The sequence below is a fragment of the Malaclemys terrapin genome, chromosome 2 (genome assembly GCF_027887155.1).
Source record: "Malaclemys terrapin pileata isolate rMalTer1 chromosome 2, rMalTer1.hap1, whole genome shotgun sequence".
NCBI classification, from domain to species: domain Eukaryota; kingdom Metazoa; phylum Chordata; order Testudines; family Emydidae; genus Malaclemys; species Malaclemys terrapin.
The window spans coordinates 254667527-254694775 of record NC_071506.1 but is presented as its reverse complement, the minus strand read 5'-3'; the positions used below and the strand labels follow the sequence as shown (position 1 = coordinate 254694775).

Genomic DNA, 27249 nt, shown 5'->3' with positions numbered 1-27249 from the left:
TGTTTTGGGTAAACCCATGATGTCAAAATTCCCTATATGAGCACATACAATACTTTCCAATTTTCTTGTTTTCTTTGATATGCTTCTTATATTTGCGTACAGAAACCTTGGCAGTTTGAAGTTGATGATCTTATTACTCCCCTTCCATTTTCCTATTTTTTTCCTGTAAACATTATTCTTTTTTACACATCAATTGGGACCCTACTTTTTTATACCCTGCTAATTGTAAGGAATTTGATCTTAATTTGTGTAATTTTAAAGCCATGCAACGGAGAGCTAGAATTTCCTAATACTAAATGCTTATATAAAATGTATTCCTGTTCACTGAAGGAAGATCTGGGCCTACGTTATCAAGAAGACATTAATTACTAATTATCAATAAGAATTATTAATTCATTTTCTTGGTAGGTTCCACAATGTGATAGGTTCCAAAACAACATAAAAGAAGACATGGTACCTACCCTAACATGGCTTTCACTTGATAATAAAATGGTTTAAAGTTGTCTGATGTAGAAGTGATACTTTTCTGCAGCCCAGCATCTCCCACAATTCTGGACATCTGGGCTGCTCTCCTGTCTCTGCAGCTTAGGGAAGTGGATCAGCATTTTGGCACCAAATGGTCTGGCCATGCCCCTCTGTTTGAGTGCCACATTCTTTGCCTCTGCAGTAGAAAACAGTGATAGTTTCTTTTGCTCCCACCTGGCCCTTTCTATTTTAAAATTTCTGCCCATTTTTTTGGGCAGTGGGCAGCAATGCTTCTTTGGCATTCATCCTCTTTCCTGGATCAGTTAACCCCTTTAGGGGTTTAATCACCACTGAACCTCCAGAGCAACGTCTCCCTGCAAGCTCCTCTGACCCTTACAGGCATGATAGAACAGGCAAGAAAGCAGCTGGTTAAATCCAAGCAGTGCTGTATTTGTGAGGCAGCCTTCCCAGGTTCAGCAGACTCAGGTTGCTGGCAACTGAACTGTATCCCTTCCTGGGCGACATCCTGATCAGAGCTCCATTGCAGTCAGCAGCGCACAGGGCCACGTCTTGGATGTTGAATCTCCTCTAAGCACACATCTTCATCACCAGTGCCTAGAAAAGTTCTCTGGCTCCATCCACCAGAATAACCCACCTGGAGGTATAAATAGACACTTTGGTAGTGAAGATCTACCCATTATTAAAAAGGTTTCAGAAAATCTGAAAACTTATTTTCTTGCTCCAGAGCTGCAGGAGGCCTGTCGAAGCACTGTGCCTCCAACTGCTAGGATTCCTGGTGTTGTGTATAGGGATCACTCCATGGGCACAATCATGCATCAGAAGTCTTCAAGCCTTCATATTAAAGGTGTGAGGCCAGGCCCTGGAACACATAAAACAATCATGTACAGGTTCTGACACAGGTATTCAACTCCTTACAATGGTAATCAGCCCACAGCAATGTCTGCAAAGGCATGTCCACTTGCCTTCCAGGCAATGGAAGTAATGAGGTGAGCTGAACAGTTCCTCCTTTTCCCCAGAGCAATCCACGTCAAAAGGGACCTGAACCAAAAGGCAGATTGGCTCAGCAAGCACCAAGTCAACAACTCTGAGTGCTGCCTAAATCAGCAGATTTTCAACTTAATTGTTCAGATGTTCAGCATCCCTTCAGCCTACCTGTTTGTGAATCATATGAATGCAAAGAAGCCAAAATACTTCACAAGGCAGATCCCAGGTCTGTGGGGACAGATGCCTTATTGCATAGTTGATACGTTACACATATCCACCATTTCCACTACTGGGGAAGGTGGTCCAGAAAATAAAATGAGAACAGGCAGCAGTAATACTGATAACTCCTCATTGGCCAAGGAGATGTTGGTTCTCAGACCTGGCAGAGCTGAAATGGGAACCCCCCACTCCAGCTTCCATGGAGACCAGACATCCTTTTGCAACGTCCTCTTCTTCCTCCACATCTGAAACAGCTTCAACTAACATCCTGGCTATTGAGATGGAAGCACTAGAAGGTCTCAGTCTGTCCTCCAGAGTCATGAAGACATTGCTTTCATCTAGGAGAGTATTGACACTAAAGGTGTACACCTCTATCTGGTCCAGATTCAACAATTGGTGCCAAAAGCACAAGGCAAATGCCAGAAATTCAGGAATTCCAACCATTCTGGACTTTTTCCATAGAGGCATAGATAGAGGCCTTTAGCCCAGTACCATTGCATGTCAGTTGTCAGCTCTTAGTAGCATGTGCTTCAAAGGATCCTCAGGCTTCTTGGCAGACAGTCCACAGGTAGCCAGATTCTTTTGAGCAGTCCGATTAGCCACACCAATGGTCAAGCTAGTCTTCCCAAAATGGGAGCTTCCACTAATTTTGAAGGCCCTGACAACCCGTCCCTTCAAGTTTCAAACTACAGTGTCAGCCTTTTATTTATCCATAGCTGTCATGTCTGCCAGGCAAGTGTCAGAGATGGCAGCCTTATCTATACAGGGACCTTACTGCGTGTTCCACGAGGACAAGGTGGTGCTCAGAACACCAGAATCCTTTCTTTCTAAGGTAAATTCCTCCTTCCGCATTTCCCAAAAGATTGTGCTTCCTTTGTTCTGTCCAAAACCACAGCATGAAACTGAAAAAGATGTGGCACAGCTTAGATGTCAGAAGAGCATTGAAAATCTATCTCAAGTGTACAGAATCCACAAGAAGAATAGGCTGTGTGTTCTGCCAGCCAAAATGCCAGGGACTCAGTGCTTCCAACTCCTCCATTGCTAGATGGTTTAGACTTTGTATTATGAAAGCCTGTGAATTATCAGAGGTTGCTGTCACAGAAGAGATCAAGGTGCAATCCATGAGATCCTTAGTGACCTCATGAGCAAGTGTGTCCTCTTCAGCAATTTGCAAAGTGGACACTTGATCTACAGCTAACATCTTCATTAAGCACTACAAGGTGGATTTTCTGTCTTCTGTAGAGACCTCCTTTGCTGGGAGGATGCTTCAGGCAGAAATAATACAGACTTTTGAGTGAGCTCACAAAAAGGGAGGGTACTTCTTTCCCACATAATTTTTATTTTATAACCCTCCCTACATAACAACTCACAGCTCGCTTCTTCCCAGAAGTCCAGAATTGTGGGAGACTCTGGTCTGCAGAACAGAAAATTTCTTACTAATAATTTACTGTCTGCTAGCAGGGTCTTCTGCAATTCCACCCACCCTGGATCATAAGCCAAGTGTCAGATATTAAGTGGAATCTTTTAAATCAAGATTGGATGTTTTTCTAAAAGATATACTCTAGGAATTATTTTGGGGAAGTTCTATGGCCTGTGTTATACAGAAGATCGGGCACATGTTATACAGGTCAGGTGATCACAATGGTTCCTCTGACCTTGGAATCTATGAATTTATTAATCTCCATTGTACTAATATAGATAGCTATTTCATTATCACTGAAATAGTAAGTTTATAGTTTGGGAATAACTCATCTGGGTACAAGTGGGAGCAGAGAGGACGTGGCCAGATGGTGCAGCACCAAAATGCTGATCAGCCTCCATAAGTTTATAGTTTGGGAATAACTCATCTGGCTACAAGTGGGAGCAGAGAGGATGTGGCCAGACCATGCGGCACCAAAATGCTGATCCACCTTCATGAGCTGCAGAGAGAAGAGCAGGTCAGATGTCCAGAATTGTGGGAGATGCTGCTAGCAGAAAGGAAATCACCAGTAAGATCTTTTCCATTATTTCTATAGCTCAATTTGTTGAATTGATTATGTATTTTTCTTTTAGTTTTTAATGTCTAAACAGGAGAAATAACTATAGTTTCCATCTACATCCTCTCTTTCCTAATCATCTCTTATGCTCTTGGTAGGACTGCTTCCCTCTGCCTTCATATACAACTAAACACAGTGTTCCATCTGGATTCATAACTGCTGCTGTTCAAAAAACAGAATTTAGATTCCATGAAAAAATTAAAAATTTGGGGGGAAAAAAATCCCAAATCATTATGAAAAGTCAAAAATTTAAAAAAAAATGGGATGTAATTTTGAATCCATTCTGGAGTCACAGAGCCTGACTCCTGACTTTCTGGCAACCTATCAGGCAAGTAGATGGGAAACCCAGCAATCCACCGGGGTCACTGTACAGTTACTCCAGTTATACTTTTTGTCTCATATTTCAAATACAATGGTGCTTTACAAGATGTCATAGAAGGCAAATCGTGACCTTTCCTCCATGGCCACAAAGGACCCTTACCGTAGTTATGCTGCTATTGTGCAGGGGAAATTGGATTTGGGAGCTCACACAGGAATGTGCACTCCCAAGGGCCACAACACAGAGCACAGAAAGTGTCCTGGGAGATTGGAAAGTTGGAGGGGGGCAGATCTGATCCCATCTTTGGGGGCGGGAGGAGGAGTGCAACAGCCACAAATATGGCCCTAATGTTGCAGTAGCAGCCGTGAAATGGCCTGAGAAAGGGAAGATTCTTTCCCTCACTCCCACTGGCTCTCACAGAATGGCATTCTTGTTGCTAAGTGTCTGGTTTTCAACTGGAAAGTCCGGTCGAAAGGGGACCTGTGCGGTCAATACTGCTGATCAGACATCAAAAGTCCGGTTACTGTAGTAACTGCAATTGGCCTCCACTGCTGGGAGGGTGGGAAGAGCAGTTGCAGCTGGAGGAACTGGCTCGCAGCTCTGGCAGAGAGGAAGGTACTGGCACTACCTGGAGGACGGATCCTGACAGCACGAGGCATTTGAGGAGCAGGCCAACAGCTAGGCTTGCTGCCCATGATGGTCTGTCCCACCTTTGCAGCCTGCTGGGGCCCTGGCTCTCTCTGACCCCTTGTTCTGGGGACCACTCCACCCCGCTGTGACCCGATTGGCCCCAGCCTTTCGCTCTGGGGACTGACCCTTCCACCGCAGCTCCATGCTCCGGTGCCCGCTCTCCTCCGCCCTGTTATGCCCCAACCGGGCAGGCAGGCAGGCTCCGCATTAGCTCCTCCCAGCCCAACTCTTCAGGCGGCAAGTGAGTGGCAGGAGTGGGTGCAGCGAGCGATGGGGGGCCAGTAGTGTCTGGTTTTGAAAATTGGAAAGTTGGTAACCCTAAGAATGCCCCACTGAATAGCATGCTTACTTGGCTAAGGATTTTGCCTTACTGCTTAAATATGGGCAGCAACACATAGCCAAAGTATTTGGTTGTTTGATGATTGCTCCAGGAAGAGTCAGAGAAGTAATCTGCCCTCCCAGGCCAAAGAGTAGCAGTAAAGCCACTTCACAGCCACTATTGCAACTCTGAGGCTGCAGTAGTCTTTGCAACCTCAGTGGGGTTAGAAGGACAGGAAAATCTGTGTAGCATCAATGCCACTACGCAGCCCTGCTCCCCTCAATACTTTGTGCACTGGCGGAGCTGGGCAACCTACTGGAAACCTGTCCCACCTTGTGAGATGGAAACTCAACAGTTCTGCAACCCTGGGAACCTTCACAACTTCTGAGGCAGGGGCAGGATTTGCCTTACCAATTCTGCAATGATGGAAACTTTCTCAGCTTTGGAGGAGGGGCAAGATTTGCTTGTAATATGAACAATGAATAGACATTTCCTTATGTAAATACCATACTCCCTCTTTTCACTAAACAACAGAAGTAGAATACTGTGCCTGTTTTGTTAGTTATCTAAGAACATTCATAGATGGAAAATAATATGTATTGTATTTTTTAAAACTAAGGTCAGAATTTTGAAGTTTATAAATTGTGTTGTGCTTTAATATGCTAAATTATGGAATTGGCAATGGAGAGTAAAAATGGACAGTTTCCATTAGAGGAAAGGTAGTATAAAGATGACTTGATAATTAAAGTTTATTTGAACAACCATACCATCACATTTTTGGGCAAAAGCCATCAGAGTTGACAAATTAGCTTTGACATCTTAAGCTTTGTAAGATGTTCTAAATGTAAAATACTACTGATTTTAGTGGAGAAACTTTTATCTGTAAAATGAAATATTTTTAAAGATAAACACAATGTGTTTTTGCAGTGCACTATTTAGTTTTCAAATAAGAAGAGCAATGGACTCTTTAGAAGAAATGAGAGAAGAATCTGGTTTCAAAAGAATGTTTTGTATTAATGCCTGGACAAGTACTTTATGTCTCAATTTAGAGATGATGAGCTTTGTTTTCTCAATGGAAATCACTACCCCAAAATTAGGTATAATATGGTAATGGGAAAACCTCAAAAGGGGCCAGAGAACTTGGCATAAGAACCCCAACATTCAGATGTTTTCCAAATCAGTATTTTCTGAAAATTAAGCTAGAAATATTACAATACTTCTGTAATTAGTGTTCCCAATTAGGGAACACATTCTTTAAGATGAGGCTTTCAGACAGTATTTCTGCTTCTATCAGGAGCCAGAAGTGTAGAAGTATGTGAAAATAAAAATTAATGAAAGAAAAGTTCACTACATTTTGCTGAGGTGGTGTTTGAGAGGATCAGTAAGATGTACAAATCAAATGTGTGATTAGAAGGCAATAGGCTGCAACTTCTCTTAGCATAACAAACAGGGCTCTTGTCCTCTGAAAACCTGCCAGATTTTTGTTTTACCTGTTTGTTTATGATCGTAAGTCTCTCACTATTCTGAGGACACAGGTTTTGCTACCCTGTAGCTAGGGAAAAAAATATATGAGAATGTACGAATTATTTTGGCCTTCTGGTCTACTTCTTACAATTTAAAAAAAAAAAAAAGTTTAACAGCCTATCCTATTTTTATAGGTTTTCTCCTGTTTTTCATTTAAGATTTAAATATTACATTTCAAATGTCAGTGTAATAATAATTTGAAGGTACTTCTTGTTAACTTGGTAATAACTTTTTGTCCATTCTACTTTTTGATTTCTGCTATAGAAACCTCAGCATTTGGCCTCTTGGTTTGTCCAGCCCAATATACAATTTTTACCTTATAAACAGGAAGCATCCACAATTTATCAAAACATACCAGTAGGACTTTACAGGGAAAAATATGTTTAGTTTATTTATTGTCAATGAGAATGAATAATATTAATTTTTTAATGTATGAAGTGTGTTGTTTAGTGTTATCCTTACAAGGCAGTATTCTTTCTGCCTTACCCTCAATGAATAATTCTTACTTCTTGAGGACTATTCAGGAAGTGAAGTACCACTTGATGAGTAAAAGTTGTTGAATGAGTACCAGAATTAATGTGATAAATTCACTCAAATACATTTTCCCCTGTATCCAAATGTTGGCATTGTTTTGTAGTATAACTATACAGTGAGATGCTTTCTAAGCTTTTCAAAACAACACTAAAAGTTTATATTTTTTTGAATAAATCCATATGTAACTTATCAAAAAGAAAATAACAAGTCTAAATAGTGAACCTAAATATGTTTAATACATTAGAATTTTGTAGTATATAAAGGCTTATTATATCTTATATGTACAAAGTTAGTAGTTTAGCCTTAGGCTTGAAAAGTGACACTCTCCTCTCCATGTTTAATGTCAGAATCTTATTATTCCCCAATAGCAAACTAACTGTTGAGCCAAGATTTAGAAACAATATCATTTACATTTCTATAGTAAGATTTTAGGATTACTAGTATATATTAAAGCCTCACACACTAGCATTTGGCAATGACAAACCTTTGGGGTTTAACTCACAAAAAGGTCATGTGTTGATTAGTTTAAAAGGTGCACTTTCATTATATAGCAGAAAGGTTATATGTTTTATTCCTAATTCAGAAAGAAAATTGAGAACAAAGGAGATCTCTGAAGCCATATATGATTGTTTTTTCGTTTGTTTTGTTATGAAAGCAATTTGTAGACATAACTGCCCTAGGCTACTTAAACATTAAATGGGAGTCTGAGAAGAACACAAACAACTGAAGACTTTGGTAAAAGAAATACACCTCTACCCCGATATAACGCTGTCCTCGGGAGCCAAAAAATCCTACTGCGTTATAGGTGAAACTGCGTTATATCGAACTTGCTTTGAGCCGCCGGAGTGCACAGCCGCGCCCCCCCCCCCCCCCCCCCCCCCCCCCGGAGCGCTGCTTTACTGCATTATATCTGAATTCATATTATATCGGGTTACGTTATATCGGGGTAGAGGTGTACTAATAGTATGAAGATCTATCTCATTAACACAAATATACTCATATAAAAACATCTAAAATAAATGTGGCATTTGCATACAGTAGATACCTATATGTGTCAATAAACACAAATTCAAGTTGAAACTTAATGTAGTAAGCAAGGTATATGGTTATGTTAAATGACACTAAAAGATTGAATTTGAATTTAAATATCTTTGCAAGAAAATCTTTTCAAAGGGTCTTGTAAAGAGCAGAGTATGACATACCAGATCTACAAACTCTCAGCTCTACTTCTTTCTTCTCATTATTATCCTGATTTCCTGCTTCTCTGCTTTTCTTTTTTTCTTTCACAGACCAGCAAACTACACCCACAATCACATATGGGAAACTTTCCTGACATGTGGTTTCTGCAGTTTCCCTCTGCTTTTCATTACTGATAGAAGGTTCTATCCCTGTGTTTAGCTGGTTTCACAATGGATTCCCAAGACTAAGCTCTCTTCCTTACTACTGGGTTGTTTATATGCTAGCATGCCACCAATCTAATTCCACCTTTACAAAAAGCAGAATATATATTCTTACCATAGTAGATATTGGACATGTAGAGCTATAGTTTCCATGTATGGGGCTGGAAAATCTGAATTTTAACTTTTAGAGATTTTTACACATCTTTACATCAGTGGGTGGGGCAGGGGGAGGTTACCCCATCTTCATAAAAGAGCTTTGCCCTTCAGAAACATGCAGGGAAATCCCATAGAATTTGAACCATCAATAGAGGCAGAGGCATTTGCAGGGAGGCCCAGTCCTTCACTTCAAGGGGATATAACTGTAGCAGGCAGAGCAGGAAACAGAGTAGGATAATACAGACATGTTCAACATTAACTTTGCAGAAATATCCTTGCAAGTTGAGGTGAGACAGTGACCATCCACCATCCTTCTGCTTCTCCACCTCTTGGAGTCCTCACCCTACAGTATACTTTTTAAGAGGAAACGTTTCACAAAGCTGTTACTCTTCCCTTCCATGTCCTACCCTAGATCTGTCCATTAGTACTAGTGGGGAACATAATAATCTTAGAGAATGAATTTCCAGATTGAAATATTCCATTGTGACCAGTCATCTGATGGTCTTTGGGCAGTAATTTTAAAGTTTCCAGGGAGAAGAAGGATTTCCTATCAAGACATCTTGCTGCTTCTTGAAGTGATAGTCCCTATGTGTGTTCCACACATGGGTATGCATGTGCACCATGCGCCTGAGTCTGTTGATCTTTAGTAAGTAGTCTGCAGTTGTTCTCCTCATACTCCAAACCAAGGGCATAAAGGGCAGTGCAGACCAACATGTCTCCAGTTCTTTCTTAACTGCTGCATGGCCTGAGTCAGAATTCTTTGTGTCGCCTTGATTTTCCTCTACTTTAATATCTTTAAATACAATTTGTAAATAGTTTTAGTAGTTTTTAGTAGTTTAGACTTAGTGTGCTAGTGTAGTTTTATAATTAGTATAGTTAGCTTAGTTCTTCCCACCCCATGGAGCATCCCGGAGAGAATGAAGTATCCCTAGCCTCTGTTTGCCAGATGCTGGGAATGGGCGACAGAGGATGGATCACTTGATGATTACCTGTTCTGTTCATTTCCTCTGGGACACCTGGCATTGGCCGTTGTCGGAAGACAGGATACTGGGCTAGATGGACCTTTGGTCTGACCCAGTATGGCTGTTCTTATGTTCTTAGATTAATCAAACCATCCATTTACTGGTATTATTTCCGAAACCTCATGTCTCTAATGAGGACAAACTGCTTCACTCTGTAGATGTCTGACAGGCACTGATGTTTTATCTACAGAGAACAAAAACAATTAGAAAAACACCTAGACTTTTCATCACTTTTGATCAAGGGGTCAAGGTCTATCTGCACAGAGACTTTCTAAATAAATCTCTGGCTGCATCATCCTTTGTTACCGGCTATCTTATATCCTCCCGCCCAAAAGGGGTGAGACTCCTTCTACCAGAGTGCAAGGAACCTCTGCAGCATCTTTGTGTGACATACCCTTACTAGATATATATATGGTGGTTACCTAGAGCTCCATACACATCTTTACAACACATTACACATTGGTCCAGACTTCTGCAGGTACAACAGTGCGGATGGCAAACATCCATACCATCTGCATCCTCACACCCATCTCCTGTTTGACAATCGCTTACTAATCTCACATGTTTGGAATACACATAGGGACCATCACTTGAAGAAGAAATGGAGTTTACTTACCTGTAACTGGAGCTTCTCCAAGATGTGCAATCCCTATCTGTATCTCTATTCCACTACTCACCCTCCATCACCTCTGCTGCAGACCATGACCAGATACACGGAACTGAAAAGGAACTGGAGTGGAGTTGGTTCACACTGCTCCTTTATACCTTTGGTTCAGAGCATAAGAACAATTGCACATGTGCAGACTTACTAAAAGCTCTGGGGCAAGCAGTTGGTGCACATGCAAACCCACTTGTGGAATACAAATAGGGACCATACATCTTGAAGAACCTCCAGTTACCAGAAAGTAACCTCAATTTAATATTCTAGGGTCCCATTTATTTTTAGCATTCTCACCCACATATTTTATATCAGACTCTTTCCATTTTTTTCATAATCTTTCTCTCTCTCTCTCTCTCTCAGGCTGTTTTTCTCACAAAATCAAGTCACATTTCTTTTCACAATTTTAGAATAATCAGTTAGCCGATACTCTCTTATCCTGGCATTGTTTCTGACCATAGATGGCTAGAAAAACTAAAAAATAGATTGTATGAAGTGATCACATGCTTGTACCAAAGAAAATATGGATATATTTTCTTTCAAACATTTCAGCTCAATGAAGTACAACGCATCAGCATGGTCTCTGGGATATAGCATTGGTCAATGATTTTGTAGTTTAACGAGTCAAGAATTTGTCTTTAAACAAGACTGTTTGATTTACATTATATGCTCTTTTAAGGGTCTATAAAGTACTATGCGTGTCACATTGTTACCTAACTGCCAGTTCCTTTTTGCAGGAGGCAAATTCCTAAGAAGAATTCCATATGCATTAATTTAATCACACTGCACCACAACTGCTAGTTTTCTGTTTTACATATTAATATATAAATATTTGCTTGGTAAACTGAATTGATTAATAAATAAATAGTATTTTTCAGTTGTAGTTCTACAGAGTCACACTGGTATATTGTTTAGTTTGATTTTGATTTTGCATTTTCATTTCCAGTCCTAGTTAGGACATCCCAGAAAATGCCCAGCTGCTTCATCAGGTGCTCCTAGTGCACCAGGATCATGTCTCACATTCACTAACATGGCTAGTATAATCTCTGCTGGAGAAGAACTGAAAGTTCATTTACGCTGTCTGAATCAATGGATAATAATGTCCCTTGTCTTGAGCTGTCAGGTCTAATGTAAAATATGAAAGTATTTTAGACTGCCTGTAAAATAGTCTAGCCTTAATATGCAGCAAGGAGACCCTGTGGATTCTGAATTAACTGTAACTCTTACTAAAAGCAACCCAATGACAGTTTCAGTGTTTTGAATATCTAGGTCATAATGTCAATTTTAATATATTTTTTAATATTTGTATCAAATGCAGGTTGGTCATTTAAAAATAACATTTATTTTGGTTTTCACGTAGGATGCTGGAGAAATGGTTCGCTCCTTTGTTGGTGGCTTGGAACTGATTGTCAATTTGCTAAAATCCGAGAATAAAGAAGTTTTAGCAAGTGTATGTGCTGCTATTACCAACATAGCCAAAGATGAAGAGAATTTAGCTGTTATAACAGATCATGGTGTCGTCCCTCTGTTGTCCAAACTAGCAAACACAGTAAGTGACATCTTTCTGTAATATCCAACCATCTATACAAATTTAATTAGCCATTTGATTCCAGTCCTTGTATCAAACCCGAAGCGAAAGAGCATGGCATGAGTGGTGAGTTCTACAGCAGTTGTGGAAAAGGGATATAGACTCTTTTCCCACTTCAGAATGTAGACTGGCTATGAAGTCACTCTGTGACTAATACTACAGCTGCTTTGGAGCAAGAACCCCTTTTTAGTATTCCTTGCAAGTAGTACAAAGGGGATAAGGGTGCCTCTCTATGTAGCAGCTGTCCTCTGGGAGGAACAAGTAGGAAGGGAAACAGCAGTATATTTGAACAACACAGAGAAATCCTTATCAGAATCTTAGTGATGGAGCCACATTCCAAGCTGTGGCTTTTCATACAGATTTTAACACTAATTTTGCCTAATTTCCAACCAGCCTATACACTGAATCTTTGAAAATATATAGCATCCGTTAAGCACAGAACAGTATAAAGCTGTCAGCTCCACTGCACTCATGCAAGAGTCTTCATAAATTGAGATTTCTTTCTTTCTTTCTTTCTTTCTTTCTTTCTTTCTTTCTTTCTTTCTTTCTTTCGAAATTGTGGCTGCCCTTAAACTACTTGGAAATATGGTTCTCCTACTTATTTAAGAAAGATATTTAATGGATTCTTTTTTTTTTCTGCCCAGAACAATGACAAATTAAGGCGTCATTTAGCAGAGGCCATTTCTCGCTGTTGTATGTGGGGAAGTAACAGAATTGCCTTTGGAGAAACCAAAGCTGTGGCTCCTTTAGTACGTTACTTGAAATCAAATGACACATCAGTTCACCGAGCTACTGCTCAGGCCTTGTACCAACTTTCAGAGGATCCCAATAACTGCATCACCATGCATGAAAATGGAGTAGTGAAGGTAAGGTGCAAGATTTTTGCAACTCTGGGTTCAAATTGTTAAATAGCATTGGCATGATAAGAAGAAGAGTTCCAGCACATGAGGGAACTTCTGAATATACTTGCCCACCTGAGATCAACTCAGGTTTATTACAGAGAACTTTGGGTAAACAATGAGTTAGAGAGTATTTATATTCTAAAAAGAAGTCAGCTGGATGGTTGACAGAAATGGTAATATGACATGGGCCATTCACCTCTAGATTATTCACTCAACTCAAGTCCAAGCTGGTTGTGATACAGAGTCATTATTGTCTTACTATTTCAACTAGTCTTTGAAAAATGAGTTAGATCATCTTAGTGGATGGTTGAATTCTGTGCCACAGTAGCCACCTAGCAGTGAAAGAATCTGAGAGCAGCTGAATCCACTTATGTAATGGATCTTGTTGGGCCAAGTTAAGGTAAAGTAGTACAAGCCTAGGAGCTCTTTGGGCTCTGCATTCACTTTTAAAAGTCTTGTGACATGACAGCACATTACCCAAAGGTTTTTTTATCTGTTAGGGGTATGTCTTCTTATTAGAAGCTTTTACTAGTAAAGGTTTTGACTCCAGAGGTTAAAGTCAGAGGAACTGGACAGACCAGGATTATGGCCTTTGAGATGGGGGGAAGGGGATGGGAAGTGTGTTAAGCCAATTATGGTAAATTTCCTAAAGGGTGTACTATTTAGAATTCTTCTTTTTACTTTAGCATCCAGAATAAATGTGCTGGAAGCAAAAAGGATGCTTTATGGTGCAATATTATTGTGAATTTTAAAGTCATATCTTGTATTTGTGTTAATGATGATGCATTTATTGCATGAATCGGTTGAGAGGCCAAGATTTGAACTGAGGTGACCAGATGTCCCTTTTTAAAGGGACAGTCCCGTATTTAAGCCCTCCTGCAGGTGTCACGACTTTTTCTTAAAAAGAGGCAAATTGTCCCATATTTTCTGTCTCCCTCCTCCCCCCTCAGTTCTGGCAAGTCCTGGTGCCGGCCGGATCCCTGCTCACCAGCCATCTGCCCACCAGCGGCGAGTGGGGGGATCCAGTGGCCGCAGCGTGCAGGCCGGCCACTCCCTCTGCTGGTCCGTCAGCGCAGCCCCCGCTGCGTGCAAATTCTCGGCCAGCAGGGCCCCATCCCCCATCCCATTCCTGCTGGCATTGATTGCATGCTGCGAGCTGTGGTGTCTGGTGTGTGCGGTCAGGCACCAGGCAGAAGCCGGTTATGTGTCACCTCTGCTGCCCACCCATCAGCCCTTTACGTGCTCCCCCCTTTCACTGTCCTCTCCTTGCTTTGCCCCTTCAGCCACCTCAGCCCCACTGCTCCTCCATATCCCCCGGGGCAGGGTGCATCCCTCTCCCAGCGCTGTGCAGAGAACCAGCCCCTGATCAGAGTGCTCAGCTGACCAACAGCCTGGCCAGTAGGCTCCTTCCTTCCCCCACTGCCTATGGCTGGGCCGGAGCCCTGGGAAAGCCCAAGACCCTCTGGCCTGGGACACTGGCCAGGAGGAGCCAAGCCCTGCATGTGCCAAAGCCCCACACAGTGCTGGCATGGGGAAACCTCTCCATCCCTCACCTAAGCTCTGGAGTGATGGGGGAGGAAGTGATTTCCAGCCTGTTTGAACTCTGACCCAGCAGGCTCCACAGTAGCCCTCCCCCCGCCGGGCAGGGGCTTAGCACCCTCTTCACCACCACCTCCCTTCGTTCTTCCCCCCAGGGAGTGTGTGGCTGCTCCGTCTGCTTGGCACTCTCCCCTGCTGAGCCACCTCTCTGGCCGGGTTCCCTGAAGCCCCTGCAGTCATGTTCCCTGGGCCCTGGTGCACAGTGCATCCTTAGGGCTTAACCCCTTCCTGCCCACGCTGTAGCCGGGGGACAGGAGGCGACTGGATTATATCAGGGGCCAGCAGCAGCATGGAGGTGTTAGCCGCCTTTCGGCACTGTGTGGGCAGGAAGGGACAAGCTGCTTCCAGCCACAGGAGGTGGGGGGTAAGAGATGAGCTCTGCAAAGACACAGGCCAGGTCATCCCTTCCCCGGCCCCTTCTCTCCTGCGGCTGGAAGCAGCTCCCATCCCTTCCCTCCCGCACAGTGCCAAAAGGCTGCTGGTGGCCACCTTCTGGTGTGAACCCTGGCAGAAATCTGGGGAGGGAGGTATGTGACCCTGCGTGCTCCCCCACCAAGTGATGCCTTGGGAAGACGCGGCACCAGGAACCAGGAGAAGCGGGTCCATCCCAGGGACCCAGCCAGCCATGGAGGGTGGAGAGCGCCAGGCAGGGAAGGTCTGGTCAGTCGGTCACCCCTGCCCTGTGTGAGAGAGGTGTATGGGTGTGTGTGTGTGTGTTACCTCTCCTCATGTGAACTCTAAAGCACTAAAGATAAGATGGTAAATAAAAAGAATCCAACTACGCAGTATTTCTTTTTAACATGGGCTCTGTCAACTTGATGTTAATTTGAACATTTGTACTAAATCGCTCTGATTGATTGCCGTTGAACTCGCTTGAACATGAGTAATTTTACCAGGTGTCTTGTATTCAGCATAGGGAAATATGGTCAACCTAGGACTGACTCAAGTTTGAACTACTCTCTTGCCCATATTATGTAGTCTATGTAGGTCATAATATTGGTAATGTAGTGTGGGGAAGCTTTATACTACCATCACAGCCCATCTTGCAACTGTGCTCTATGGCTAGAGAGAATTTGGGGTTGTCTGTTCCTGCTTATCCTCCCTTTCTAGTCTGGACTCTTGACCAGATCCCCAGCATCCTTTTCCTGTTTATTGCCCAACTACAGTTTGTTGTTCTCACTCATTGTATCATGTCTAAAATTTGATTGCAAGTACCCCCAGAAGAAGGATCCTGTCTTCCTTTTTATCTGTAAAGCTCATAGCACACTTTAAGCTGTATAGGATGATGATAAAGTACTTTTATTTTATTAAGATTTCACCTGGATCTAGGTTCATTTTTAACTTTCAGTTCTAGCTATAGGAGCTTCTAGCTTGGCTGGTAAATTTGCCCAACATTTCCCATTATAAGATCTTATTTTCAGTTGCCCATAACTTTGCCAAACTTTAACCATTTGGGCTGAAATTTTCCATGCCAGGTATGTGGGCAGGGGGTCAGGTAGCTGGAGGCTGGGGGCAGGGAGAGAGAGAATTTGATGAGTGTGTAAGAGAACTGGGATGGGCTGGACAAGGAGACTGGGGCAAGGTGCCGGGGAGTTGCAGTGAGGAAGGACTGGGAATAGCTGTTCAAAGAAACAGGGAACGATATGGGGAGACTGGTAGTGGGGTTGGGGGGGCTGGGATAGGGAGTCTTGAAGGATGAGACTTCAGAATGTAAAATTAAACATTTAAGCAGCATTGTAGTTTAAGGTCTGAAGTCTGAGTTGTTGTTAGGCATTCTTATGCATGGCTGGAACCTTTGAGCTAACAATGGACATGACACTTTGAATAGTTTTAAAACCATCCCAAACCACTGTGCCAAATTCCAAAAAATAGTATACAAAAACAAGGCTTCTTGAGCGGGAGAGGTGAGCTTATTGTAAGTGAAGTCTTGGGGAACAATTCCAATTAATATTTTAAAATTCAAAGAAGCAAGTTTTTAATATAATTTTGTCTAGCATCAAATTTGTGTGTGATTGGCTTCAATGCACTCCATGGTTAGTTTTAAGAGCTACAAATTAACTGGTTAAGCTAAATTGCTTAATTTTATTAAATACCTGCATAAAATACAACATTTAAATTCTCCATGTGTTAATTTTCATTTACATTCAAGTGAGTAATCATAGCAGTGTTTAATTACCGACATTTGTTCTGAAGAATATGAAATAATTATATACGTCTAAACATACCAAAACACTTCTTCACAAGTAATTATTTCTGGGCTTTAATTATCCAGATATTTTGAAAGTTTATAACTTATGAACTGAGGTATTATTAAAGGCCTCTTCCTGACGAAGCATTAACGTGAGGCCAGTTGATAGAAAGAGAAGCCATGGTGTCAATTGTTTTAATGAATGGCTCAAGGAAGGATGTTGAGAAATGGAGAGAAGCCTATGGCTTATCTAAATAAATAGTTAATGTTTGGCAAGCTGGGTTGCAAATTGACTTTGTACTAGCCTGCTGTATACTAATTGTCTGTGTGGACTCTGCTGCCATGCACTAAAAGTTCCCTAATGCAGCAACAGGATCAACACAGACAATATTTGGCAGACTACCGCAAGGTACATTTACACCCCAGGTTGCTGTGGAGTAACTATTCCTCTAGATAGTGTGAAACTTCTGGTCAACTCCCTGTAGGCAATAAACTTGTATATGAATTAGCATGAGGCATGCCAAATTTCTTTCCCATCAAATTGGAAATTACCACTGTTTCCTGAGAAGCATATTGCATTGCCTTACCTCAATGCTTTTTAAAAGACCCTCCTCCCCTTCACCCCTCAAAAATCACCCACCCTCTAAAATTCCCAATCCAAAGTAATTTTTTTTATTAAATATGGGTGAAAACTTGAAACCTGCTCCCCTTCATGATGCATAAAAGGGCCAGAGTGGTGGCAAACAGGAGTGGCAAATGGAGTTTCAGAGAGAGTAGCTGCAGATCCTGTTCGTGGAGGTAAAGGGACTTGGTGAGGGTTTGTGTTTGGTCTGTCTTTTTGTTCATTTATTTTCTGGCAAAGTCATGTGGCTTGACTGTGGGCCCCTGAACAGTCTGGGTGAGTCAGGTCTGTTTGTGCCTTAGTGAGAGGAGGGCTATGTGGCTGGGACCCTTGGGTCCTTGAACAGATCCAGTGTTTGATCAGTCCTAGAGGGTAATTCCTTCATGTTAATGAGGGAGGGGAACTGAACAGCAAGGCCTGACATACAAGTCATTTGCCTGGCTAACTCATGAGTAGGAGAACAGGAGCAGCAATCAGTAGCGTTTCAGAGGGAGTTTATAGAGGGAATGTGTAAGGTTTTCATTCTATGTACAGTTCTACACTCAATACCATGATGGCCAGTGATGGAACAGTGATTGTGACCTGCAATGAATAGGCCATGTGTTCTTTCCTGCCTGAAGCCAGAAATCAAACCAGAGAGGAGACTTGGTAGTTCATAATCACCAGAGGCAAGAGAACCAGGTGGCATTCTACATGGCTGGAGGCAGATGTGGATGGGTAGGCTGTGACCACCAGAGAGAAGAGGACCAGAAAGAATTCCACACAGCTAGGAGAATCCTATCATTATCATGTTCTTGGCATGGAAACTAAAGAAAATATCTCTGAGGATCCAGCTGGTCAAATGGAATGGAGAGGTGTACAGGACATACCCGAGGATGGTTTCTCAGCCCAACCTACAAGCATGCCCACAAAAGAGGAAGTAAGATGATCCTTATTGGGGATGCTGTACTAAGAAGAATGGAAAGAACATTCTGCAAAGGACAGGTGGACAACAGGATGGTTGGCGTACACTCTTCCCGGAGCCAAGAAACGAGATGTAACTCTAAGACTGAATAATAGATAATAAGATAATAATCCACTGATGACAGTGCATATCAGCACTAATGACACTGCTTCACAGGACATTTTACAGATTATAGATGACTTTAAGGAACTCAGAAGGGTGCTGAAGGAGAAGAATGTCCAAGTGATCGCCTCGGAGATATTTCCTGCCTCGTAAGTGAAGAAAGACAGAAGGCAGAAGCTTCTGGAAGTGAACACTGACTAGGTAAGTAATGTAAGGGCTTTGGTTTTGGGTTTGGTGTTGTATACCTTCTATGGGGAGAGGGGCTGTATAATGTGGATGGCCTCCATCTCAGTAGAAAGAAAAACAATCTTCTAGGGCACAGGCTGGCTAGACTAGTCAAGAGCATATTAAACTAACAACAAAAAAGGAGAGTGAAATGACGGAAGAAATTAGCATGATTTAGCACAAAATCAGGATGTTGAGAACAAAATTAATGAAGACAACATGGGATCTGAAAAGAAATTCTTATAATTGTCTATACAGCAGTGCTTGGAACCTGGATAATAAACAAGAGGAATTGGAATAGTTCACTTATAAGCATAAATTCAACCTAACTGATAGTACTAAAACCTGATGGGAAGGTTTGCATGATTGGAATGCGAAAATCAGTGATTATAACTGAGGCTGCAAGTCTGTCACAGAAGTAATAGATGCCATGACTTTCTGGGACCTCCGTGACTTCTGCAGCTGCAATGGAGTGCCCCAGGGCCACCCGCACTGGCCATTGCTGGGGTGGCCCTCGGACAGCTGCTGCAGGAGTAGCCCCAGGGCCAGCCACACCAGCCACTACTGGGGCGGCCTGGGGCAGCTTGCTCCAGGGGGTGCCAGAACAGCAGTGGTCTTGCGGGTAGCTACAGAGCAGCGATCCCAGAGCAGATGTGGCCCTGGGGGCTGCCCCGGAGGACATCGGAGCAATGGTCCCTTGGAGCCTTGGAGCAGCATACAAACGGGCAGTTAGCCCCTGTCACTGGAGCAGGGGCCAGCTGTTGGTCCCCCGGAACCCCCAGAGCAGCGGTGCCCTGGACCACCCAGAGCAACAGCGCCCCGGAGCCCCAGGAGCAGCTAAGATTTAGTCAGGGGTATTTTTAGTAAAAGCTATGGATAGGTCATAGGCCATGAATTTTTATTTATTGCCCGTGATCTGTCCATGACTTTTACTAAAAAAAAACCCATGACTAAATCTTAACCTTAATTATAACATATTTAGGAAGGACTGAATGGGCAGAACGAATGGGAGAGTAACATTCTATGTCAACAAATCACCTGTTTCCAAGTCATTGACAATTAAGAACATGATCTTGAATTCTTATGGATCAATGTTCTAACAGTTAAAGCACAAGATGGGATTCTAGTTGGTGTCTGCTACAGATCACTAAATCATATGAGAGAACAGGATGACTGATTCCTTCAGCATCTATCTAACTATAATGTGAGGGAAAAAACCTCCATTATTATGGAGGACTTCAATCTGAGTGACATATGCTGGAGGTTTCATGCTGCCAGTACTAAAATGTCCTCAGAATTTCTAAAAATTATAGATGATCATTTATTGACTCAAAAAGTGTTGCATACAACATGGGGAAATTCTGTATTAAATCTCATCTTGACTGATAAAAAGGAATTGATTCCAGAAGTAAAAATTAGTGGTTGCTTAGGTGCAAGTGATCATGGTTTCATTAAATTTATGTCCAAACACCATAAAGTCCAAACCAATAATATACTTGGTCCCTTTAAAAAATATAAATGATAATTGTGAACTGTTTAAGAACATTTTACTAGATACCCAAGAGCCACAATCCCAAAATTGAGAAAGAAGGCTACACTGGTTAAAAAAAACAGTCTGGCTTAGAGGGGAAATTAAAGGAGCTATCGAAAATAATATATATACAGGGGGCCCCCGGTATACATCTCCCCCTTATCCATTGTTCGGATATCCGTCACTCATCAATGGGGGAATATGTTCCGATTTACGTTGGTCCTGATCCACATATCCATCATTTGCACAGATTGGGACGGACGTGAATTGCAACACGTTCCCCTATTGTACAGTACAGTACTATACTTGCATCCACCGGCCATGTTCAAGGCTTATTACCTATGGAGGACGTTCTCCATGGTGATTAAGGAGATGGCAGATGAAGGAAAGCCCAGTGTAAAGGGGTTTTGGAAGTCTTACAACATCTTGAACAGCGTGGAAAACATTGATGATTCGGGGGAAGAGGTCACTTCACAATTTATGAATGGCATTTGGTGCCATGCATAGCCAGATGCTGTCCACAGCTTCATGGGATTTGATGCCATTCCTACTCTCGAGCAAGAAATTGTCAAGTTTGCGAAGGATGTCAGCATTGAGGAGGTGGAGGAGGAGGATGTATAGGAATTGTTGTGGTCTCACGCTAAGCAAATGACAAATGAGAAACTGATTGAGCTGGACCAAAAATGGATATCCGAAGAAAGCAAGGACGATGATGATGATGACATAGGGCAGGAAGCCAGGAGTCCAATTACAAAGAATCTCTCCCGTTTCTTTGGATTGCTGGATGAGATGACGGAAATCATACAGAGCGGTGAACGGTCTGCCAAAGTCTCCAGAGCTCTCAGTGATGCAGTGGCTTGCTACAGGGAGATCTATCATTCAAAGATTCGTGCAGGAGAGCAGGTGTCGATAAAATCCTTTTTTAAAAAAAAGAACAGGAGTACTTGTGGCACCTTAGAGACTAACAAATTTATTAGAGCATAAGCTTTCGTGGACTACAGCCCACTTCTTCGGATGCATATATCCACGAAAGCTTATGCTCTAATAAATTTGTTAGTCTCTAAGGTGCCACAAGTACTCCTGTTCTTCTTTTTGCGGATACAGACTAACACGGCTGTTACTCTGAATCCTTTTTTAAGACTTCTGCAACCAAAAAGCCAGCCATGGAAAAGCCAGCCACCTCCCCTACCTAAGTTTAGTGTAATTGACACTGTTTTATACTGTATTACTGTACTGTATTTACTGTATTAAAATGTTCTATGTGTTTGAATGGTGTTAGCAGGGTTCTACATTATTTTATTCAATGTTTTATGTGTAAATGTGTATAACCTGTCATTGTAAAAAGGTACACTGTTTAGGCAAAAAGAGCGTTGTCGTAGGCAAGTGTGGTGAAGTTGTGAATACATCCCTCCTTTATTCCATTGTTTCTTATGGGGAAAAATTCCCTGGTATACATTGTTTCGGTATCCATCGTCGTTTTTGAAGAACTCAACCCCATTGTATACAGGGGACCTCCCCATATTTGGGAAACAAATGGAAAAAGGGAAGTTGATAACTATGAATATAAATCAGAAGCCAGGAATTGTAGAAAATTGATAAGAGAAGCCAGAGGACATAAGGAGAAATCTATGGCCAGCAGAGTTAAAAACAACAACAAGGAGTTTTTTAAGTATATTAGGAATAAAAAGAATCCCAATAATGATATTGGTCCACTGCTAGATGGAAATGGTACAATTCTTAGTAACAATTCAGAAAAGCAAATGTATTCAATAAATATTTCTGTTCTCTATTTGAGAAAAACCAGGATGATATATTCAAATTAGAGCTGTCAAGAAATTAAAAACATTAATCATGATTAATCATGTGATTAAAAAAATAATCGTGATTAATCGCGCGATTAATCACACTGTTAATAATTGAATACCATTTATATAAATATTTTGGATATTTTCCATGTTTTCAAATATATTGATTTCAGTTACAACACAGAATACAAAGTGTACAATGCTCACTTAATATTTATTTTTATTATAAATATTTGCACTGTAAAAATAAAAGAAATAGTATTTTTCAATTCACTTAATACAAGTACTATAGTGCAGTCTCTTTATCATGAAAGTTGAACTTACAAATGTAGAGTAATGTATAAAAAATAACTGCATTCAAAAATAAAACAATGTAAAACTTTAGAGCCTACAAGTCCACTTAGTCCTACTTCTTGTTCAGCCAATCGCTCAGACAAACAAGTTTGTTTGCATTTGCAGGAGATAATGCTGCCCACTTTTGTTTACAATGTCACCTAAAAGTGAGAACAGGCATTCGCATGGCATTGTTGTACCCGGCGTCGCACAATATTTACATGCCAAATGCACTAAAGATTCATATGTCCCTTCATGCTTCAATCACCATTCCAGAGGACATGCATCCATGCTGATGATGGGTTCTGCTCGATAATGATTCAAAGCAGTGCAGACCACCACATGTTCATTTTCATCATCTGAGTCAGGTGTCACCATCAAAAGGTTGATTTTATTTTTTGGTGGTTCGGGTTCTGTAGTTTCCGCATCGGAGTGTTGCTCTCTTAAGACTTCTGATAGTATGCTCCACACCCTGTCTCTCTCAGATTTTGAAAGGTACTTCAGATTCTCAAATCTTGGGTCAAGTCAAGTGCTGTAGCTATCTTTAGAAATCTCACATTGGTACCTTCTTTGCATTTTGTCAAATCTGCAGTGAAAGCGTTCTTAAAACGAACATGCCGGGTCATCATTGAGGACTGCTTTAACATGAAATATATGGCAGAATGTGGTTAAAACACAGAGCAGAAGACATACAATTCTCCCCCAAAGAGTTGTCACAAATTTAATTAAAACAACAAGGAGTCCGGTGGAACCTTAAAGACTAACAGATTTATTTGGGCATAAGCTTTCATGGTTAAAAAACCTCACTTCTTCAGATGCATGGAGTGAAAGTTACAGATGGAGGCATTATATAATGAGACATGAAGAGAAGGGAGTACCTCCCAAGTGGAGAACCAGTGTTGACAGGGCCAATTCGATCAGGGCGGATGTAATCCACTCCCAATAATAGATGAGGATGTGTCAATTCCAGGAGAGGCAAAACTGCTTTTGTAATGAGCCAGCAACTCTCAGTCCCTATTCAAGCCCAAATTAATAGTGTTAAATTTGCAAACGAATTTTAGTTCTGCTATTTCCCTTTGAAGTCTGTTTCTGAAGTTTTTTTGTTCAAGAATAGTTACTTTTAAATCTGTTATAGAATGTCCAGGGAGGCTGAAGTGTTCACCTATTGGCTTTTGTATGTTACCATTCCTGATGTCCGATTTGTGTCCATTTATTTTTTTACGTAGGGACCTTCCGGTCTGGCCAACGTACATGGCAGAAGGGCATTGCTGGCACATGATGGCATATATAATATTAGTAGATGTGCAGGTGAATGTGCCCTTGATGGTGTGGCTGATCTGCTTGGGTCCTCTGATGGTGTTGCTAGAGTAGATATGGGGACAGAGGAGGCAATGAGGTTTGCTACAGGGATTGGTTCCTGGGTTGGTGTTACTGTGGTGTGGTGTGTAGTTGCTGGTGAGTATTTGCTTCAGGTTGGGGGCCTGCCTCCCAAGGTCTGTGAGAGTGAGGGATCATTTTACAGGATAGGTTGTCTCCAGCTTCCATCCAGGACACATCACACGATCCATTGTCTACAGCCAAGCCCTAAGATACAACTGAATTTGCTCCAATCCATCAGACAGAGACAAACACCTACAAGATCTTTATCAAGCATTCTTAAAATTACAATACCCACCTGGGGAAGTGAGGAAACAGATTGACAGAGTAAGACGGGTACCCAGAAATCACCTACTACAGGATAGGCCCAACAAGAAAAATAACAGAACACCACTGGCCATCACGTACAGCCCCCAGCTAAAACCTCTCCAGCGCATTATCAATGATCTACAACCTATCCTGGAAAACGATCCCTCACTCCCTGAAATTTAATTAAGGTATTATTTTTTTAACGAGCGTCATCAGCATGGAAGCATGTCCTCTGGAATGGTGGCCAAAGCCTGAAGGGGCATACACATGTTTAGCATATCTGGCACGTAAATACCTTGCAATGCCGGCTACAAAAGTGCTATGCGAACGTCTGTTCTCACTTTCAGGTGACATTGTAAATAAGAAGTGGGCAGCATTAAGAACATAACAACGACCATAGTGTATCAGACCAAAGGTCCATCTAGCCCAGTATCCTATCTTCTGACAGTGGCCAGTGCCAGGTGCCCCAGAGGGAATGAATAGGTAATCATCAAGTGATCATTCCCTGTCGCTCATTCACAGCTTCTTTCAAACAGAGGCTAGGGACACCATCCCTGTCCATCCTGGCTAATAGAGGATACTCCATGAATTTATTTAGTTCTTTTTTGAACCCTGTTATAGTCTTGGCCTTCACAACATCCTCTGGCAAGGAGTTCCACAGGTTGACTGTGCGTTGTGTGAAAAAAATACTTCCTTTTGTTTGTTTTAAACTTGCTGTCTATTAATTTCATTTGATGTCCCCTAATTCTTGTGTTATGAGAAGGAGTAAATAACACTTCCTTATTTATTTTCTCCACACCCATCATGATTTTATAGACCTCTATCATATCATTATCTCCTGTAAATGTAAACAAACTTGTTTCTCTTAGTAATTGGCTGCAGAAGATGTAGGACTGAGTGGACTTGCAGACGCTGAAGTTTTACATATTTTTGTTTTTTAGTGCAGTCATGTAACAAAAAAAAACCCCTACATTTGTAAGTTGAGCTTTCATGATAAAGAGATTGCACTACAGTACTTATATGAGGTGAATTAAAAATACTATTTCTTTTAGTCATTTTTACAGTGCAAATATTTGTAATAAAAATAATATAAAGTGAGCATTGTACACTTTCTATTCTGTGTTGTATTTGAAATCAATATATTTGAAAAATGTAGAAAAACATCCAAAATATGTAATAAATTTCAATTGGTATTCTATTGTTTAACAGTGTGATTAAAACTGCGATTAAGCATGATTAATTTTTTTAATCGTGTTTAATTTTTTTTTTAGTTAATCATGTCAGTTAACTGTGATTAATTGACAGCCCTAATTCAAATCATGTAATCAAATACTTTCCATTCCAACAGTAACTTAGGAGGATGTTAAACAGCAGCTACTAAAGTTAGGCATTTTTAATTCAGCAGATCAAGATAACTTGCTTCCAGTAGTTTTAAAAGAGCTGGCTAAGGAGCTCTCTGGAGCTTTATTGTTGATTTTTCAGTAAGACTTGGACCTGTGGGATGTTCCAGAGGATGAAAAGAAAGCTAATGTTATGCTAATTTTTAAAAAGGGTAAATGGGATGACCTGGGTAGTTAAGGGACTGTCAGCCTGATATCGATCCCAGGCAAAATAACAATAGATTAATAAGTTATAAATCCCCCATCCTGAAAGTATGGCCTTCATTCTTTGTTCCTATATGTGTAACTTTACATTTTGTCATATTTAAACATACATTGTTTTCTTGCATCCAACTTACCTAGCAATCCAAATAGTTTTGTATCAGTGATCTGTCCTCTTCATTGTTTACTGCACCCTCAATCTTTGTGTAACCTGTAAACGTTATCAGTAATAATTTTATGTTTTTTTCCAGGTTACTGATAAAAATGTTAAATAGTAGCGGGCCAAGAACCAATCTTTGCAAGATCCCAGTAGAAACAAACCTGTTCTATGATGGGTTTCCAATTGCAATTACATTTTGAGACCTATCAGTGAGACAGTTTTTAATGCATTTATTGTGTGCCTTGTTGACTTTGTATTGTTCTAGTTTCTTAACCAAAATATCATGCAGTACCAAATCAAATGTCTTACAGAAGTCTAAGTATATTACATTAGTGCTATTACTCTTATTAACCACGTTTGTAATCTCATCAAAAACAAGACATTAAGTTGGAGAAGATCTATTTTTCACAAATCCCCATGTTGATTGGCATTAATTATATTACCCTCTTTTAATATTTCATTAATTGAATCCCATATGCAGGCCATACTTACAGGGTGGGGGATGCTGTCTTGAGAAGCAATGATTGAAAAATATGTGAGGGTTGTAGTAGAAATCAACTGAACATGAGCTCCTAGTGCGATGCTGTGGCCAAAAAGGCTATTGTGATCCTTGGATGTATAAAATGAGGAATATTGAGTAAATATAGATAGGTTATATCACCTCTGTATTTGGCATGGTATGACTGCTACTAAAATATTGTATCCAGTTCTGGTGTTCACAATCCAGGAAGGATATTGAAAGACTGAAGAAGGGTCAGAGAAGAGTCACATGAATAATTAAAGAATCGGACAACGTGCCTTGTAATGAAAGACTCAAGGAGCTCAATCTGTAGGTTAAGGGTGATTTGATCACAGTTTAGAACAGGGATTGGCAACCTTTGGCACATGGCCCGCCAGGGTAAGCACCCTGGCGGGCTGGGCCGGTTTGTTTACCTGCCACCTCTGCAGGTTCGGCCGATCGTGGCTCCCACTGGCCGCGGTTTGCCACTCCAGGCCAATGGGGGCAGCGGGAAGCAGTGGCCAGCACATCCCTCAGTCCGCGCCGCTTCCCGCAGCCCCCATTGGCCTGGAGCGGCGAACTGCAGCCAGTGGGAGCCGCGATCGGCCGAACCTGTGGATGTGGCAGGTAAATAAACCGGCCCTGGAGGGCCGCGTGCCAAAGGTTGCTGATCCCTGGTTTAGAAGTACCTACATGGGAAACAGACACTGCATAACAGATGTCTCTTCAATCTAGCAGATAAAGGTGTAACAGGATCTGGTGGCTGGAAGTTGAAGCCAGACAAATATAGATTAGAAATAAGGCACACGTTTTAAACAGTGAGAGTAATTAACTATTGAAACAATTTACCCAGATTTATGGTGGATTCTTCATCACTGGAAATGTTTAAATCAAGATTGGATGTTTTCTAAAAAATCTGCTCTGGTTCAAATGGAAATTAACACAGGGAAGTCCTATGTCTTGTGTTATGCAGGAGGTCAGACTAGATGATCACAGTATTCCCTTCTGGCCTTAGAATCTATGAAAAACCCTTTATTCTGTCAAGGGGGGATTTTCCAAATGCAGACACTGTGGGGACAGCCATCAGGCTGCCTCCT

General features: G+C 41.5%; 1 protein-coding gene across 2 annotated transcripts in view; it reads left to right on the top strand.

The window, feature by feature from the left end:
- The window catches only part of ODAD2 (outer dynein arm docking complex subunit 2), a 165766-nt gene that overhangs the window by 111199 nt on the left and 27318 nt on the right, over positions 1 to 27249 (top strand). For both annotated transcript variants that reach the window (XM_054020776.1, XM_054020777.1), the window contains 2 exons: positions 11708 to 11896; positions 12580 to 12801. In XM_054020776.1, the coding sequence (XP_053876751.1) occupies positions 11708 to 11896; positions 12580 to 12801 (411 nt within the window). The remainder of the gene's footprint in view (positions 1 to 11707; positions 11897 to 12579; positions 12802 to 27249) is intronic.